At 31.5% G+C, this 19,409-nt stretch overlaps 1 protein-coding gene across 1 annotated transcript in view; it reads left to right on the top strand.

Annotated features, from left to right (window-relative positions):
* Positions 1–18,744, top strand: part of Orc4 (origin recognition complex subunit 4) — a 62,636-nt gene extending 43,892 nt beyond the window's left edge. Inside the window, exons 7-14 of the mRNA XM_026388497.2 lie at positions 2,318–2,366; positions 3,917–4,068; positions 5,814–5,987; positions 10,614–10,700; positions 14,829–14,937; positions 15,677–15,772; positions 15,858–15,925; positions 18,324–18,744. Coding sequence (XP_026244282.2) covers positions 2,318–2,366; positions 3,917–4,068; positions 5,814–5,987; positions 10,614–10,700; positions 14,829–14,937; positions 15,677–15,772; positions 15,858–15,925; positions 18,324–18,512 — 924 coding nt within the window. The 3' untranslated portion in view covers positions 18,513–18,744. The remainder of the gene's footprint in view (positions 1–2,317; positions 2,367–3,916; positions 4,069–5,813; positions 5,988–10,613; positions 10,701–14,828; positions 14,938–15,676; positions 15,773–15,857; positions 15,926–18,323) is intronic.
* The last annotated feature ends 665 nt before the right edge of the window (positions 18,745–19,409 follow it).

Raw genomic sequence — 19,409 nt, 5'->3', positions numbered from 1 at the left:
ATGATTCCATGATCCTTTGATTTTCAGTGGTACTTGTTGCATTGTCTCTTTTTTTTTTTTTTTAAACCTCTGCTTTTATTTATTTGGGTCTCTTCCATCTTCTGGTTACTTTAAAGGTTAATCAATTTTATCTTTTTAAAGAACCAACTCTTGGTTTATAGCACCTTGCTTTGTTCTTTTTTAGTTTCTATTTCATTTATTTCTGCACTGATTGTTAGTATGTCTTGCCATCTGATTTGGGGGTTGTTTTATTCTTGTTTTTGTAAGACCTTGAGATGCCTCATCATTTGTGATATTCTGGGTTTTCTTCTTCTTTTTTTTTTTTTTTTTTTTAACCTTTATTTTATTGATTTATATGTGGTGCTGAGGAGGATCGAACCCAGGGCCCCACGTGTGCCAGGCAAGCACTCTACCACTGAGCCACAACCCAGCCCTGATATTTCTGGTTTCTTTGATGTAAACATTCATTGATATAAACATTGCTGTTAATATTGCTTTTGTTATATCCTACACATTCTAATATGTTGTGTTTCCATGATCATTTTATTCTAGGAAATTCTTCATTTCTCCCAATTTCTACAGTGAATCATTGATCATTTAAAAGTGTTTTTGTTCAATATCCTCAGTTTCTGTAGTTTTTTGTTTTGTTTTGCTATTGATTTCTAATTTCGTTCCATTTTGATCTAATAAGTTAAAAGAAAGCATTTCATTTTTATTTTCAAATCTGTTAAGAATTGCAGTGGCCTAACATTTATTTTGGAGAATGTTCCATGTAATTATAAAACGAATGGTATCCTGCAGCTTTTGTGTAGAATGTTCTTTCGATATCTTCTAAAGAACTGATCTATGGTATAATTTAAATCTGATGTTTCCTTGTTTGTTTTTTTTTGTTTGTTTGTTTGTTTGTTTTTGTTTTTGGTTTGGATTTTTTTTTGCAGGAATGATTTATTTGTAAATGGGGGTATTGAAGCCACCCATTATTGTTGTGTTGGGATCTGTCTTTCCCTTTAATGTCTAATAGTTTTTGTTTTATAAATTTGGGTGCTCTACTATTCAGTGCATATATATTTGTAATCATTATATTTTCTTGATGGAATTGTTGCCTTGTTCGATATGTAATGACCTTTTTTCCTCTTCTAATTGATTTTGTCTTAAGTCTATTTTGTTATATATCTAAGTATAGCTTCTCCTACTTCTTTGAATATTCCATTTACTGGGAATATTGTTTTCCATACTTCACTTTTGTTCTGTGTATGTCTTTCCAAGTGAGATGAGTTTCTTTACCATCCTGTTGGATCTTGGTTTTTAATCCTGTCAGCCAGTTAGTTTGTACCTTTTAATTTGTGAACTATTTACATTCAGGATTATTATCAAAAAATACACAGTTGTTTTTGTTGTTTTGAACATCTTCTGGGTGTTCTGAATAGTCTGTTAATTTCTTCCTCATTCATTTAGACATTTGACTGTTTACCAAACTGATGTTTGATTCTTGCCTATTTCTCATTTGTGTAACTACTTTTCTAGGGACATTTATTCTTTCCTGTGCTCTCATGATATGTTTGTCTTTGTCTTTGGGTGTAAGGGTTCCTTTAAGTATCTTCTATAATGCAGGTGTGATGATCATGAATTTCTTTACTTTGTGCTTATCTAAGAAGGTCTTTATTTTTGTTTTGATTCTAAAGCATAACCTTGCTTTGGTACAGTAATCGTGGTAATTATTTTTAGGCCTTGAAATATATCATTCCATACCCTCCTGGCCTTAAGATTTTCTGCTGAGAAATCTTCTGTTGATGCCAACAGGTTTGCATTTACATGTGACTCAGCATTTCTCTCATGCAGTTTTTAACATTCTCACCAGGTTCTCTCATGATGCCTCAGAGCTGGCAGTAGGCTGGGCAGCCACAGCAGAAAACATTATTATCTAATATTTTCGAGCAAATTTCTTCTACCTTTCCCTTTAAAAATTTCTCTTTAAAATTCATACTCATTTCTTTGGCAATGACATTTAGAGACTTTTAGGAGCACCATGTATTTGAACAAATGGGTTTCCCATTGTGTTTAGATTATAGCAAATCTATACATTTTTTACAGATTTTAGAACATATAAAATTTAAAACACTACATAGTTTTGCCATTTTCATTGCTTTATCATCTTTACTTTTCTATTAAGTTTTAAATAGTTAATATATTGACACTTGGCTGAATGTCTGGGCAGTGACTCTTAATTTACTAGAAAAGAAAGATGTGTAGTTTCTGTGTAAGTCTAAGGATCAACCTCTTATTATTTTACTACTTGTTTTCTTTTTTTGTTTTTCAGGGAAGCTTTGCTGAAAACCTTTCATTCCTTCTGGAAGCTTTAAAAAAAGGTAAATACTTTTCATACAACAGCATGAAAAGATTCTTTTTAACTTTTATTTTACTCTTAATTATGAAGGTAATACCAAACAGAAAACACAGAAGTGGAAATAGAAAAAAAAATCACTGTAATCCTATAACTATAATTGTGATTATCTCAATAATTGGTTTTTTATTTTTATTCACCTGCCACATATTCTTTGTATATTTACATAGATAAATATAACTTTATTCAAAAAATAAAATCATTTTCCTTATTGTTTTATTAATCTATAAATTTTTATCTGCATAATTTTTATGATTCCCATGTTGTTTTTTAAAGGTGCTGTAATTTATTAGTCACCAATTAAAAACTTTTGTTTCTGATTTTTTTACAGTTAGCAAGACATGCTTATTTGATCATATGTTCTCTTGGATAAATTTTAATGAATAGAATTCTGGGTTATAAGGCATCAAATTTAAAAGAAGTAACATTAGCAAACTATTACTCTCTAATTTTATTTGAAAACAATTTTTGGGTTTTGCCTATATGCTAGAAACAATTTTCATGTTTGCCTATGTAATAAAAAAAAATTCTCTTGATCATCAACATGATTTATTTCTTTGATTTGTATTATTCTGTTAGTGGTGAGGCTCATCATTTCATATTTTTACTGACAACTGATAATTTCCTGATTTATGTATTTCCTGTTGGTTCTTCACCTTATTTTTGTGGTGGTTATTTCATATTTACCTGTGGAAATTCATGTGCTCCCTACCCTCTTCCCTTAAATTTGGTTTGTACCTTTTAGTTTAACAAAAGTATTAATTTTTTTGCATAGTTACATTTATGTAGATTTTTTCTCTCCTTCAGATTATGAAAACATCAGTGTTTGCATTTAATATAATTATCATTAATATTTTGTTGGAATTTATTTCTGTATGCATTGTAAAATAAGGATCTTTGAATAAATCATTTTCCTCATTGATATTTAGTACCATAGTTTATCAGATATTAAATTTCTATATTATTGTAGAGGTCTGGTTTGAACTTTCCCTCATTGTGGACATGTTAAATTGTGTTTAAAAAGAATTTAAGTTGTTTTTATCAAACTTCATTGTCTAATCAGTGTTTACAGTAATTATTTCCACAAGAAGATATATTTTGCCTTTTTGCTTACAATTCTCTTTCAAAGAAGTAATTTGTTAATTAATTAGTGACTTCTTATACTTTAATCCCAAAGTGTTTTGATTCTATATGAGTATTGAAAAATCTTTGTTAACTTTATAATTATTAAAGAAGTATTACATTTATATGATTTATAATCTGCAGCCTTCAATTAAATGATTATTTAAAAGATTTTCTTAATTTTTTATCAATCTGCTAGTCTAATAACAATTTGAAAGCAATAGGGGATATCTTTGTCTGTGAATAATTTTTTCATATTCAGTGAGTATCCATGTTAAGTGCCCTACCCAACGTAGGTTATCAATGTTTGTTGAATGAGTTTCAATAATAGAAATGTAGTAAATAGTTTGGAAATTTAAGAAATGTTGTTAATATAAAAGCTCTCTATTTTAGGTGACCGAACTAGCAGTTGCCCTGTGATCTTCATATTAGATGAATTTGATCTTTTTGCTCATCATAAGAACCAAACACTACTCTATAATCTTTTTGACATTTCTCAGTCTGCACAGACTCCAGTAGCAGTTATTGGCCTTACATGTAGATTGGTAAGTCTTTCTATTTTAAAAAAATAATTATAATATTTAGAAAATTCAAGCTAAATTGCTGGTACAGTAAGTCATTAAATTAGGCATTAAAAAAACCTTTTTTTTCTCCAATATGTATATAGATCCAGCTTTTTACAAATTGAGGAATACAAGAAAACAATTACTACACTTGCCTATAAACTAATATATTAGTCCCTTCACTGAAATTATTGAAAGAGAAAAAAATACTAATAAGTATAATTTCTACATTTAGCTAGTAAAGAGACAGTTAAATAATCTAATCTCTGTTTAATAGAAATCATTAAATTTCTACCATGTGTTTTGAAATTTCTTGAGGGCTGGGGCTATAGCTCAGTGGTAGAGAACTTGCTTCACATGGGTTCAATCCTCAGCACCACATAAAAATAAAGATATTGTGTCCACCTATAACTAAATAAAATATTTTTAAAAAGAAAAATAAAATGCTTGAAATCAAATCAGCATTATACTATTGCAATTTTCTAAGTATACATCCCCAGAATTAAAGAGGTCCTTTCTATCAAACAGTTAATAGTAAAGTGGCTTCTTCATTCCTTGGGGGCTTTAGAATGGTTTTAAGCATAGTCTTAGTATGTGAGTCACTTTACTTTGTGAAAGCTATATACGTGTTAACCCTTTTGTACCTTTGGAGAGCTGCACAGATCTTTTGGTATTTATCTCCTTACACTCTGATAGTATGAAGTTTCTTATTAAATTCAGATAAAATGTGTTTTTAAAAATCACCTTATATCTCCAGTTTTTTCCAAGCCTTCCCCCTCCATTTCTAGAAGTTTTATGTCAGACCCATATATTTATTTTCCTTTCCTATAACTCATTTTCTTTTTTAGAAGAGAGAAACTTTTTTCCTTCCCAATGTAGACTCTTAATTCTTTCATAGTTACTTTCAGTACCTGCCTGTATGAATGACTTAGAACTCCTCCTTCATAGATTTATAGAAAATAAAATGTAGAATTCCCTTGTTTCTGAATATAACCTCCTTCTCTTTTAATTCTTATTGTAAAATCTTATTATAAAAATATTCTTATTATAAATTCCAGATATTTTGTTCTCTTCCTCCTAGTTCAAGCTATTAATCTTTTCTGTCCTCCTTCATATACTATCCATAATCTCATTTTGATCACTTAAATTATTTCCTTTGTATCATGATTTATTAACTTGGATGTTATGAGAATCATCTGCCTAGATTTATAATTTTATAGTTATGGACCTCATTACACCTTTTTAAAAATGTTATAGAATATTTCAACATTTTATGTAGAAGAGAATACTATAATCAGAACCAATCTTCTCTGCTTTAACAATTGGTACAAAATTCCCCACACAGAGACATATACCAGGTAAACATTTGATAAATTTTTATTGATTCTAAAGCATCTGCTCTCCTCCCCATGAAAATCAAGCTCTTTTGAGAACTGGACCACTAGAGCTGGCTGTAGTTACATTGTCCAGCAGTTTTCAGACTGAATCGTTTTGTTAGAGATTACCATAGGAAAAAGGCACAGTATCATCAAGCCTACTGATGCTTACAAGAGAATTATTTATTTTCCATTAAATTTTTTCAAATGCTTAATTTTATTTATTTATATATATATATATATATAAAATAAGCATCACTAAAGTATAGATTATAATGTACTTGTACCTCCAACATTGGTGTAATGTTTTCATAAACATGCATCTTACAGAGATTTCTGTTTGTTTTTAAGGACATTTTGGAACTCTTAGAAAAAAGAGTGAAGTCAAGATTTTCTCACCGGCAGATACACTTAATGAATTCATTTGGGTATCCACAGTATGTAAAAATATTTAAAGAAGAGTTATTACTACCTGAAGAAATTTCAGATAAGCATTTTGCTGAGAAGTGGAATGAGAATGTTCAGGTAACTTGAAAGCAGTGGTGTTAAAATAATTTGTGTGTCTTGGTATATGATTTAAAGCAATTAAAATTACAAATTTAAAGAATTTATAAATTAACACAGAGCTTCTAATGCTGTTGTGATGACTGGAAGAATACATTCTTTTGAATTCTTTTTTTCTCATGAAAAGCATTTGAAATGTCATTCTGTTTTGCAAAAGAATTGCACATATGAGGATTAGCACTTAATGTCAGTAGTTTCAAATTAACTTTGAAGTTTTTATTTTATCTGTATCTGGTGTACCTTTTAAACAATTTTATTAGTGAATTTACAATATTAAAAATTTAGTTTCCATGTTTACAACTTTAGCAAAACACTATGTTTATGTTCATTCCTATTCTATGCTAATGTTTTTATTTCAAATTTTCATACACAACTTCAATTTTTGTCTCATTGGGTTATTTATTAAGAACCAATCTAAGCTAAGTCACCTTTCTTCTACACTGGTAATGTTCATTCGAGATTCTTTGGAGCCTTGAGTATCTTAGATATAAGGTCCAGGTGTTGTTTTAACAACTTGTTGAACCTTATAAACTCTAAATTTACCTGTGCTTAAGCTGAATAGCCTCATTTATTTAAACCATTGTTGTATCATCTTAATACTATCATCAGTTTAATTTTATGTTGACAAGAAGTTTCAATTACTAAAAGAGAAGGTAATCAGTTAAATGACTCTGTTTGAAACCATTAAAAAATGTTATTTGTAATAATTCCTTCATGACAGAATCTTAGCAAAGTATAGATCCAGTAAAAGTGGAAAATATTAGAATCTTTGGTTCTAAAGGAATTGGGAAAAACTGATCTGTAATATTCAATTCAACTGAATAATGACAACTGATTTTCTGCATGGAATTATACTTTTCTGTATTTTTTAGCTCTGAAAAAGTGTTTCATGTTAAAGCAATGATTTTAGATATATTTTTTTTCAGTAAAATCTTAAATATCAGTGCCACAATTAATAATTTTGCTTTTATTTTCTCTTAAAATGATTTTTGTCTTTATTATGAAGTATGTTCTGCTTACATAAGCACTGTTAATTTTGACATGGGTTTTTTTTTAATCATAAAAATTCACTAACAAAATTTAATCCATGTAGAATATATGGTAAAAAGTGGAGATTTCCCTTGTATCCATGTCTATTCTTTTACTACAATGTATTTATAACATTGTAGACCTTATTAAAAAGGTCAAACCTTATTTTACTTGCTTTAACTTTGTTCTCATAATTTCTCACTCTTTTTCCTGATACAGCTATACATAATTGTATATAAAATAGCTGATTTTATTCTTCAAATTCAAATATTGTGTCTTGATATAATTAGGTGGGTCCTCTTTCCCTTCCAGTTTAATCTTGCCTGGGACTCAGATTATCTATTTCATTAAGTTAGGTCAGCAATGTTGATACTATTTCTAATTGTAGGATTCAGTTCTATAGGAACCTTTATTATAGGTACTCCCACATTGTTTCTTGGTCTGGAATAAATCCAACATTTGAATATCTAGCCTTTAGGGCCATTTCTCAGTGCCTCACAGACTTTCATTTTCTACAGCTTCTGAATTGTATGCCTTATTCCAACAGTATGTTTTTCAGAAGAAAACTCTTTCATACTATTTAAATATGTGTATGTGGTCTCCCAAGTTTTCCTGTGGTGATCACGTAGCCAGGCTGCACTGTTTCCTCATCCATCTTTCTGTCTTGCCTTGTTATTTGCATTCTGAGTGTCTCAAAGTGATTATAGTCTGACCTATGACTATGGTTTCTGAGTCCTCAGATTAGTTTGCAGTTGGGGAACTATACCTGTACTGAACATGTACAGAACTTTATTTCTTATTTTTCTCACCTAAACAATGAAGTATGACAAATATTTACATAGTATTAAATACTATAAGTAATCTAGAGAGGATTTAAAGTATACAGGAATTACCTATGTACATTCCTAGGAATTTCTTTTACACTGCAATGCTGAAATGGAGTCTGCTTATATTCCTTATATATATAAGTCTACTTATATAAGCAGACATATTCCTATAATATGTACAAGTATTATACCATTTTATCTGAGGAACCTAAGCATCCTCATATTTTGGTTGTCTGTGGGATGTCCTTAACACGGTTTCCTGGATAAAGTGAAGTCTGAATATAAACAAGGAAGATGATGGGGATTACTAGTGAAGCCCAACTCTGAAAGTCTGAAAATAGTAACCATGTGATAGTAGGATGACTCAATCCTAGTTTTTTTATTCCTTTTTTGCAGACCCTGTATTCCCAAAACTTCGGGATACATGCATGCATCAATCCTCTTGTGCCACTTTCCTTTGATTATACTAATAAATTTCCCTTGAAAAAAAACATAGCCTGAGTCCCATCGGGGTTGTGGGGTAAGGAAGGCTACAGGGTACTTTCCTCTCCATCCAGTAGTTTTTTTAAATTGCAAGGTTAAATTAAAAGAAATATATATATATATATATATATATATATATATATATATATATATATATATATATCTTAAATAATAAATATTTTCAGTGTGAAATTGAACCTAGGTATCCTGCTTAATTTAAAAGTTTGTTGTATCCCTACTTCAAATGAATCGATGTCAGTAGAGTAGATTCCATCTCAGCATGGCAGTGTAAGAGAAATTCCTAGGAAAGAGAATTTAATAGAATTATAACTATTCTCAAGGAAAATTCCCCAAAATGCCATAGCTACATTCAAGTGGTTGTTGATAATAGCGTTATTTTCAAATACGTTATATTGTTTGAATCAAGATGCAATTTAAAAATTAAAATATGAGAAGCTGGCTTTTTTTTTCCTTGTACTGGCTCACATATAGATGATGTAAACTTCTTTTAAAAATAGAATAAGTAATTATGGAAAGAAAAAGATGATAGCTTTCCAAAACAGGAAAGTTTTGAATAAGAGTACTAAAATTAAAGAGGCAAAATACAGATTAACCCTTTGGGGAAAAAGCATGTCAAAAATGGTGAAGGTGTTTTTTGTTTTTTTGTTTTTTTTAATTGAATTTTTACAGAGAAAGTTTTCTTTCATCAATTATGTTTGTCCCAGATGATTTTTTCTAAGTGCTCTGATTGTACCACATAAACTTTACAGGAGATTTTATAGTCAAAAATTCTAGAAGCCAAGACTATACTTTGCCTATTCTAATTAGCACATATTTCTTAAATTTCTAACATTATATATACAATGATGAACATATAAATGTGTGTGTGTGTGTGTGTGTGTGTGTGTGTGTGTGTGTGTGTGTGTATTCATCCTTATATACTTCCAAAAGATATTTGGTCTTGTGTATGGAAAAAGGAGGTATGTATTAAGAAAAAGAACCCCATTAAAAAATAAAAACAAAATTAAAAACAACTGAGAGAGTGGGACCTTTAACTACCGTAATCCCTTCACTAGATGCAGGAAATTCAAACAGGGGCTGGGTTGTGGCTCAGTGGTAGATAGTTCGCCTAGCACATGCAAAGCGCTGGTTTTGATCCTCAGCACCACATAAAAATAAATAAGTAAAATAAAGGTATTGTGTCCAACTACAACTAAAAACATTTAAGGAAAAAAAGAAATAAACAATAGTAATGCCAAATTTTCTGGACTTTTTTTTTTTAATATAAGGAAGAAGAATCCTTATTCCATGCTGATGATTTTTTGAAAAATTCTACCTGTCTTCCCTACACCCTCTTGGCTTTTCCACTTCTGAGGCTGCTCTCTTTTCATCCCCTTTTTTCTTCATTGCCAACTGTTCCACACCTTCCACTAAATTCTACTTTACTGAAGTTGCTTGGCTCCTTTTAAGTGCCTTGTCAAAGGGCACTATTGGTTTCCACATTTCTAAAGCCATTAGCCTGCCCTCAAAATATAACTCAGTTTGTTTACATTGTGAATCACCACTTCCCTCTTAAAGTTTTCTTTCCAGATCACTGTTTTTCTGGATTCTTTTCCACTTCTTAGAATGTATCTTACTTTTGTGTTCTCTTTTCCATCTTCTACTTAAGTTGAGTACATTCCACTATATTCACAGACATTTCTGTCCCCCATAGTTCATCTTTGATTTTTTTTCTTAGCTCCTTTAACCCTTTCCTTCTCATCAGTTGATTCTCCATCTTATATTCTTCTGGCAATGTCCTAATTCTCTCTTTTCTTCACACCATCTGTACCTCAGGTATGAGCAATTGCAGTTGCTTCTAATTAGATTTTCTTCCTTTGTTTTTCCATACTATCTGTTTGCAAATAATAATCTTTCTCTATTACTAATGCTATCCCTGGACTTCTCTTTCCTTTATGTTCTTGTGTGTTGACTTAAGCATTCTTATAATACTTTTCCTTGTTTTCCCAAAAACAATAACTGTTATTCTCTAGTATGACTAGTATAGTTCCCCTTATTAGATTAGAATTTGGGGATGGGGGAAAGGAAGGATTGTTTTCTTCTTTTGTATATTGATTTCTAGGAGGAAGAATATCAGTAGGATTGAAGTTTGATTTAGATTGTACTAAGTTACGTAAATAAATGAGGCAAATGATTATATTAGATTTAAGACTGCATCATTACTTAATTTTAATATTTTTTTCTGTAGTGTCTTTCAGAAGATACAAGTGTGAGAGAAGTTCTACAAAAGCATTTTAATATCAGCAAAAACCTGCGGTCCTTACATACACTACTGGTTTGTGGGCTTTTTATTGTTTTAACTGATATATAAGTTATCTTGTAATGTTTTGACATGTATATAAATTGTGTCATGTTACAATCCTCGTTAATCTCCTCAGTTATCATTTTGATAAAAACTTTTAAAATCCATCTTCCAGCTTTTTGAAAGTACAAACCATTGTTATCTGTAGTCACTCTACAGTGCAGTGGCACACCAGAGCTTTTTGCTTTTATTTAACTGTAACTTAGTATCCAAAAACAACTTTTTTCCCTCTTTACCTCCCCCTTCTTTTCATTGTCTCTGGTAACCACCATTTTACTCTACACTTCTGTAAGATCAACTTTATTACATTCCAAAGGAGTAAGATTCTTCCTGTCTTATTTAACCTAGTCATCTCCAGTTCCAGTTATGACTGATTATAATCTCCACTACGTGTAGGTATGCATTCAACACATTTTCTGTATACATTCAACAATTGGTGGACACTTTTAGGTTGTTTGCATTTCTTGGCTACTGTGAACATGCTGAAATATTGATAGAAATTCAGATGTCCTATGCTGAGTTCATTTCCTTTGAACATATACCTAGTAGTGGAATTGCTAGATCATATAGTATTTTTAATGATATGAAGTACCTCCATACTGGTTTTCATAAAGGCTGTTTAGTTCACATTCTACCAGCAGTGTATGAGAATTGTGATTTAAGTTTAGATGGGGCGTGGTTAAATCTATAAATTTTTGGACAATTGACATTTTTACTATAGTGTTCTAGTCCCTGAATGTGGTTTTTATTTTATTGTATTTTTTTATTACTCAAATCAGCATTTTCTAATTGCACAAAACAAATCCTATACATATTTAAAGCATTTAATGCCTAAGTATGTTCTTTTCTTTGGAGCAGTCATAAATGATGGATTTAAATTTTGGTTTTAGCATGTGTGTTTACCATTAGTGTACAAAAATGTACACACATATCAATGTGGTCTTGCTAAGCCTAGCTTATTTTAGGAGTTTTTAAAAAATGATACCTTGGGATTTCCTATGCAGACAATAGCTTTCCATAAATAGATTCAGTTTTATTTTCCTATTTAATCTGTGTGGTTTTTCTTTTCTTGCCATATTGCTGTTGTTAGAACTCCTACCACTATGTTGAGTAAGAGTGTTAAGACTAGACATCCTTCCATATTCCCAGTCATGTGATGTTATCTATAGTTTTTTAGTACATGCTCATTATCAAATTAATTATTCTAAATTAATTATGCTAAGAATTTATTATGACTGGGTCTTGGATTTTTGTCAAATGCTAGATTGGGTGATAATGAATGATCATGCAGTTTCTCTTTAGCTGTTGATACATTCGATTGTGTTGTTTTTTATTTTTGTTTTGGGGTGGATTTGTTTTTGTTTTTGTTTGTTTGTTTGTTTGTTTTATGTTGGACCAGTTTGCATGCCTGGAATAAGTTCCATTTGGTCATGGTCTTTCACTAAGATGTATTGTGTCTTAACATCAGTGCACAAATACTTAATTGTCCTGAAAGTTAAAGAACTTCTTTCACTAAGAGTATTTGTTATTACTCTGCTATTTAGAAAATTGTCTGTGGCAGATACCTTTTAAGGAGAAAATTATTTTCTTGGTCACTTTTAATAGTAGTAGAATAGTAATAATAATAATAGCAACCATCATTTATTGGTTAGCACATCTACCAAGTAATACTGTTGCTTTTCCTACATTATTTCTAAATTTTATAATAATCTTACTTTTTTTATACTTAGGTGTTTATTTTTGTCTTTAAAGAAATTGAGGTTCTTTAAATAACTTGCCCACAGCTAGTAGATGGCAAAGCCAGAACTTAACCCAAGGCTCTCTGGCTACAAGCTTTTTATTATATGGTTCTGCCATGTTTGTTTATCATTTCTCTTTTCTCATTTTTGTTTTTATTCATAAAACTTCTCTTTTTTCCTATAAACTTTCCCTCTCATTGTTCTATCCCCCTGTCATTTTTAGCAATAGGCCTATTATGAAGAAATGTGTGGCATGTAGATAGGTAGGTATTAGATATAGATTGATTTCTGCCTCAATATTGTCAACATGAACAACCATTATCTGCAAGTTTCCTGTTGTCTCTTTTTCATTCATAGTAATTAATAGTGAGGTACTTCTGATATGCTTAGATCATCCTTTTAGTGATTATCTCTGTCTTAACTCTGCAAGCTATTTTTGTATTATGGATTTATGTCTCCAGTAACCAGGGAAATGCAGGTAAAGGCTACAAGTAAACTTACTCTTTTTTTTGCCAATCTGGTGAGTTTCGTCAATAGAAAATGAATAATTGTGGGTATATACAATGGAATACACAGAAAAATGATTAGAATTAACACCTCGACATGGATAAATTTTCATAGTTAAATGTTCATTGAAAAATGAGTTGTGAGACTACATAGTATTTGCATAAAATTTGAAAATTACTCTTGTCTAGGGAATACATATACATAGAGTATGAATATAAAGATATGCATGGTTATTTTATGTGGTAAAGAGTAGAGAGTCCAATCAGGAGGAGGCAGGGTAGTCTTAAGTATTACGTTATTCTCTGTTGTCTCTTTGTATATTAAGAACATATTTCAGGGGTAGAGTGCTTGCCTAGCACATATAAGGCAGTGGGTTCAATCCTTAGCACCACATAAAAATAAGCAAGTAATGGTATTGTTTTTTATTTTTTTGAATGTGATTTTTTAAATTTTTTATTTTTTAATTATATATGACAACAGAATGCATTACATTCTCTATATAATGAGAGCACAATTTTTCATATACAATATACAAAGTATATTCACACCAATTTGTGTCTTCATACATGTACTTTGGATAATAATGTCCATTACATTCCACCATCATTTCTAACCCCATGGCCCCTCCCTTCCTTTCCCATCCCTCTGCCCTATCTAGAGTTCATCTATTCCTCCCATGCTCCCCCTCCCTACCCCACTATGAATCATTCTCCTTATATCAGAGAAAACATTCAGCATTTGGTTTTTTGGGATTGGCTAATTTCACTTAGCATTATCTTCTCTGATGCCATCCATTTACCTGCAAATGCCATGCTTTTATTCTCTTTTATTGCTGAGTAATATTCCATTGTGTATATATATGCCACATTTTTTAATCCACTCATCTTTTGAAGGGCATCTAGGTTGGTTCCACAGTTTAGCTATTGTGAATTGTGCTGCTATAAACATTGATGTGGCTGTGTCCCTGTAGTATGGTGTTTTTAAGTCCTTTGGGTATAGTCCTTTGTTAAAATGAAATAAATATTTCATATAAATAATATTTCATATAAATATTTCATATAAAAGAGAAAGGGAGGGAGATATTGGTGGCCCAGGCTGTACCCAGTAGGAGAATGAACTCCAAGGATTGCTGATCTCTGTTTAAACTAAAATACTTGTACCCTACTGACAATGGAGGTGTCTGATATATTGTATGGTACATACTATTAACTTTAGGTTGTAGTTTTCTTTCTTTGTTTCTTTTTGCAGTATTGGAGATTAAACAGGATGCTCAAGCACTGAGCTGCATCCTTAATCCTTCTTATGTTTTATTTTGAGAAATGGTCTGTGTTACCCAAGCTGCCTTAAAACTTGCAATCCTTCTGCCCTTGGCCTCCAGAGTCACTGGGATTACTGGCAGGTGCCACTATACCAAACTATATTGTGTGTGGATTTTTATTTGCTAAATCTCCCATCCCTAAATATCTAAACTTTTATAAGAAAAACAAGTATTTACAGAAAAAAAAGTAGGTGTTTGAAGGGGATCGTTAGTTCAGGATTTGTGTTAGGTTTTGGGAAAGTAAACAAAAAGTACATGAGAATTGGACTCCGCTTTTTAAGTGTCTTCTTTTGAAGAGTAAGTCATTATGATAAGTGGGAGGTGATAGCAGAATGCAGCAATTTGTTATGCTTTTTGTTTATAAAGTTGTATGTCATTAATTGAAATACTATATTTTAATAGAGCTAAATTTGAGAATACTTGTTCCAGGTATTCATATCTACTCGCCCATAAGAATAAACTACAAATTTAGCAGCCTTGTTCAGTGATATCCTCAAACTGCTGAAGTAGTTGGTTGTCCGATTCATATTTCCCTAGATGCTGGCTTTAAGTCGAGTAACAGTATCACATCCATTTTTGACTGCAGCAGATTTCATGGAGGCAAACCAGCTTTGTAGCATGGATTCTAAAGCAAATATTGTGCATGGTGAGAAGCGTGCTTTATAATCATTTGGGTTTTTTGTAGTTTTTTAAAGTTTGTGTGTTTAAGTATGTATTTTTCAAAATTATCATTGACATTGTTCACAGCACTTTATTTATAAATACTTTAAAATCCAGACAGCCTTTAACTTAATCCTTTACAAGGTTATTATCACTTTTATTTAAAGTGAAGGAAACTTGACTCTGCCTCCCTTGTCCACTGAAAATCCAGATAATACTGTATTACTGAGGTTCTCAAATCACTAATTGCTGTTGAAGACCCTTTATTAGCATTGAAATCATTTGTTTATTATCCCTTTTATAAATGCAGTGAGCATTCTCTCTGGGGGAGGGAAGGATACACACACAATTTTGAATAGTTTCCAGGAGTTTGGGGATTCTCTGAGTAAATCTCATTCAAGGTCCTTTTGTGATTTGAAATTTCATAATAATCATAGTTTCTCATTGTTGTTTTACTGTGAGTGCTTGATCTCTTTATGGTAGCTCTAAGTTTAGAAAGATTCTTACTTTGCAAATGCAAATAAAAATATATCAGGTAAAATGATTTGCTTAAATTTACATAGATAATAGTGAATGAAACACATTTAAAGTTAGAAAATGACCTCTCCCTCCTCCATCCTTCAAAACCATGATGTTTCACTTTATTTACTCTTTGGAGACAGGTGTCTCAATCTTATATATCATTGAACTACATTTTTTGGTATGTTTCTCTTTTTCTATTACAGGTCTATCAGTCTTAGAAATCTGTCTTATAATAGCAATGAAACATTTAAATGATATCTATGAAGAGGAGCCCTTTAATTTTCAAATGGTCTATAATGGTGAGATGAGACTTTGGTAGTTTCTTTCTGATTTTCCCCTGATGCTTATTTGAAGATATTAATGTTGTCTTTGCGCTCTCTCCAGAATTTCAGAAGTTTGTTCAAAGAAAGGCCCATTCTGTGTATAATTTTGAGAAACCTGTTGTCATGAAGGTAAGATTTGGTTTACTGTTGTTTTCTTGCAGACAGGTACCTTTTTTAGATACAGTTTGATTATATAGATCAAGGTTTCACTTTTGAGTTTTAAATTTTAGGTACTTACTGTAGGAATTTTTTTCAGACAAAAATTATCCAGAAATGAAATGAACTTTCAAGTCATTCTGAAGGCAGCAGTTTGACAGTTTGTTGGACTGTGCTGCCCTCTGCTGTCTGTTGTTAGTATTTGCATTCTACCAAGGAGCTGTTTATTATAGTCTATCAAAACATATCAAATATAGTAATCCTGTCCTTTTCCAACCTGAGTTGGCTTTATACTTTCAGCAGTATAAGGAGACAAAAATGCAGACTAATGCCATTAAGAAACTTAATGGACAAAATCCTGTTAGTTGGTGGGCACATATACAAAGTTTTATTTAGGTAGTAGGTGAGGCACGAGTTTAAAACTCAAAGGCTTCATTATTTCATGATGTCCACTAGAAAGATGTGGACTAGGATTTTCTAGTTGCCACAGGAAATAAAAGGTGAAATAACTTTAATAATATAATTATCCCATATATTAAAAATATTTCAAACTCTTTAATCAAATAGGAAACTTTTAATGCAGTATTTTTTTGTCTCATATTTGGAATTTGGTGTGTTTTGCACATAATTATAGCAGTTCACAGTTTACTAAATACTTATTAGAAACTTGTTTAAATTCATTATAGCTTTAAAAAGTAGATTTAAACTTTGAGATTGTTAGAAACAGTTGTCTAAACAGGTTTCAAATTTAAATTTAATGAATTTTTTTTCTTTTTTAAACACTGGACCCCTACATTTTTTTTGTCTAATAAAAGTTGAATATAGAGCCTCGTCATTTCTTCATTGAAAGAAGAAAAGTATTTAGCATGCTGCAAGACCAGATTTTTTTCTCCTAACTCCATATCCAATAGTCATGGTTATGAGAATTGTGAAATGTAGTAATGTTACCTGAGCATTTGAATTCTTACGAATAATATCCAGCAGCTCCGTTCTATATTTCAAATAAGGTTGTATTTTACTGCATAGAAATATGGTAAATTTCAGTTTTGTTCAGTCTCAACATCTGCAACATCCAGTATTTTCTCATTTTCAGAAATAAAAGGTCTCTTTTTTTCTCTTTTCATCAGAAGAATTTTATGATAGAGTATATTCCTGATTTTTTCACAATGAACTGTAAGGATATAATGCTCAAGAATCTAATTCAGTGTATTTAATGATTAGTACAACATGATTCAGTGTTTTTTTTTTTAAAGAGAGAGAGAGAGAGAATTGTTTTTTTAATATTTATTTTTTAGTTTTCTGCGGACACAACATCTTTGTTTGTATGTGGTGCTGAGGATCGAACCCGGGCCGCATGCATGCCAGGCAAGCGCGCTACCACTTGAGCCACATCCTCAGCCCAATTCAATGATTTTTTTAATACCCTAATATCTAAAACATCAAGTTTAGAAGAGACAGTAATATGTGAATATTAGAAGCAAGAAGAAGGAAACAGTGAAGGGCTCTATTAAGGTCAGGAAGATGGGTCTGGAGTTGTGGCTCAGCAGTAGAGTGTTCACCTACCCTGGGTTTGAGCCTCAGCACCACATATAAATAAATAAAAAATAAAGGTATTGTGTCCAACTACAACTAAAAAATTTTTTGAAAAAAGGGTCAGGAAGATGAACATGGAACAGAACTTGTTGACAGGTTTGACAGTCTCAGTGGTACTCTTCAAAGAATGTCCATGTCTGTACCATTCTGCAGAATCTAAACTAAAGGATCACCTAAATAATCTTAGTATATACTCACAGGAATTTCCTCCCTCCATCTTTATTACAGCTGTGCTTAACTTTTATACAGCAAAGTCTTACAGATGGCAGGAATTTAAAAAAATGCAAATTTGAGTAACCAGGTAATCAAGTCTTATCATATTCTTACACTTCTATAGAGAAGAAAACTAGAAACCCTTGTTAATTAAAATGCCACAGGAAGGGCCCTGGATGTATCTCAAGGATAGAGTGGGTACTTAGCATGCATGAGGCCCTGTGTTCAATCTCTAGCACCAAAAAAGATGTACAGAAGGAACTATGGTGTAGAAGGAAGAACAAGATCTTGTTATAAAGACTGAGTTAAAATTTGCCTTGTTTATATTCAACACTTTAGGAACAGATAACTGCACTGACACTGTTTTTACATAATATGAAGTTTTTATGGGGTTGATAAAAGCTTTGTTTTTTGTTAATCCTTTGATTCCTATTGTGCTGGGGTTTTTTTGTTGTTGTTGGGCTTTTTTGGGGGGGGGGGCACTCAATTCCATGACCCTATTTTCTGGGCTAACTTTGCTACTTTTTTCCCTTGTTCAACCTCAACTATTTGTTTCATCTTTCAGGCATTTGAACACTTACAACAATTAGAATTAATAAAGCCTATGGAAAGAACTTCAGTAAATTCACAGAGAGAGTACCAGCTGATGAAACTGCTTTTGGATAATACTCAAATTATGAATGCTCTGCAGAAATACCCCAACTGTCCTACAGATGTTAGGCAGTGGGCAACATCCTCATTAAGCTGGTTATGAACATGGCTTTCAGCATTTCAGGCATACATCTCCAAAGAACTAAAAGCTGTTGTCCTTGTACAAGAAATGTTATTATATTCCTTTATATTTATAAAAATTTTTGTATTTATGAACAACTGTTGAACGTGTGATGTCTTAGCTCTGTATCTTGCCTTTGAATCATGAGTATTTTTGTCATTTGTAATTCCAGGGATCAATTTAGATTGTCCTATAAGCAGTTCAAAAGAATAAAATGTGGCTGCTCTAAGGATTGAATCAGGTGGTTATTTAACACTTGTTAAGCGTCTGTGTGGTCCATTTGAAGAGTTCGTTCCTGCCAAGCATCCTGATATTTTTACAAATCTTAAAAATCAGTAAAGAAACATAAGAATTGATAAATAAATAAATGTGATCGCCTTTTGGTTCCAGTAGTGGTATTGCATATTTTTAAAAATTTCTGTACATGTGTAAATTTGGGATTCTATCCAGACCTCAGATCCTCTACTTCAGGAAATTGACAAGGTTAGCCAGAGGGTGGTTCACTTGGAAGAAAAAGGCCTAGGAACTTGACTATTTCTTTTCTCAACTTCTAAAAATGTGGTACTTTGACCATCTACATCAGAATCCCTTGTAGGATTTTTTTTAGATGTACATTCTTAGACGTGCCTTAGTCAAAGAGGATCAGAATTTGCCTGTTGAACAAGTAATGTCAGAGATTCCTGGAAAATTATTCTTACAGATATTGGACAGTGTTGGACAGCATTAGCTGAATATTTATTTCAAAAAGTAAGAATGTCAGTTAAAGGATTGCTTTATAGATTCAAGAATCCAGGAACTAACACAGATTTATGTTTAAAATGAAATGTAATAAGCACTCAAGAAGTAATAGTAACTTCCTTTGTTCAAAAAGTATTTACT

The sequence above is a fragment of the Urocitellus parryii genome, chromosome 1, assembly GCF_045843805.1.
Source record: "Urocitellus parryii isolate mUroPar1 chromosome 1, mUroPar1.hap1, whole genome shotgun sequence".
Lineage (NCBI taxonomy): Eukaryota > Metazoa > Chordata > Mammalia > Rodentia > Sciuridae > Urocitellus > Urocitellus parryii.
Note: the sequence above shows the minus strand (reverse complement) of the source record. Positions and strands in the feature narration are given on the sequence as shown.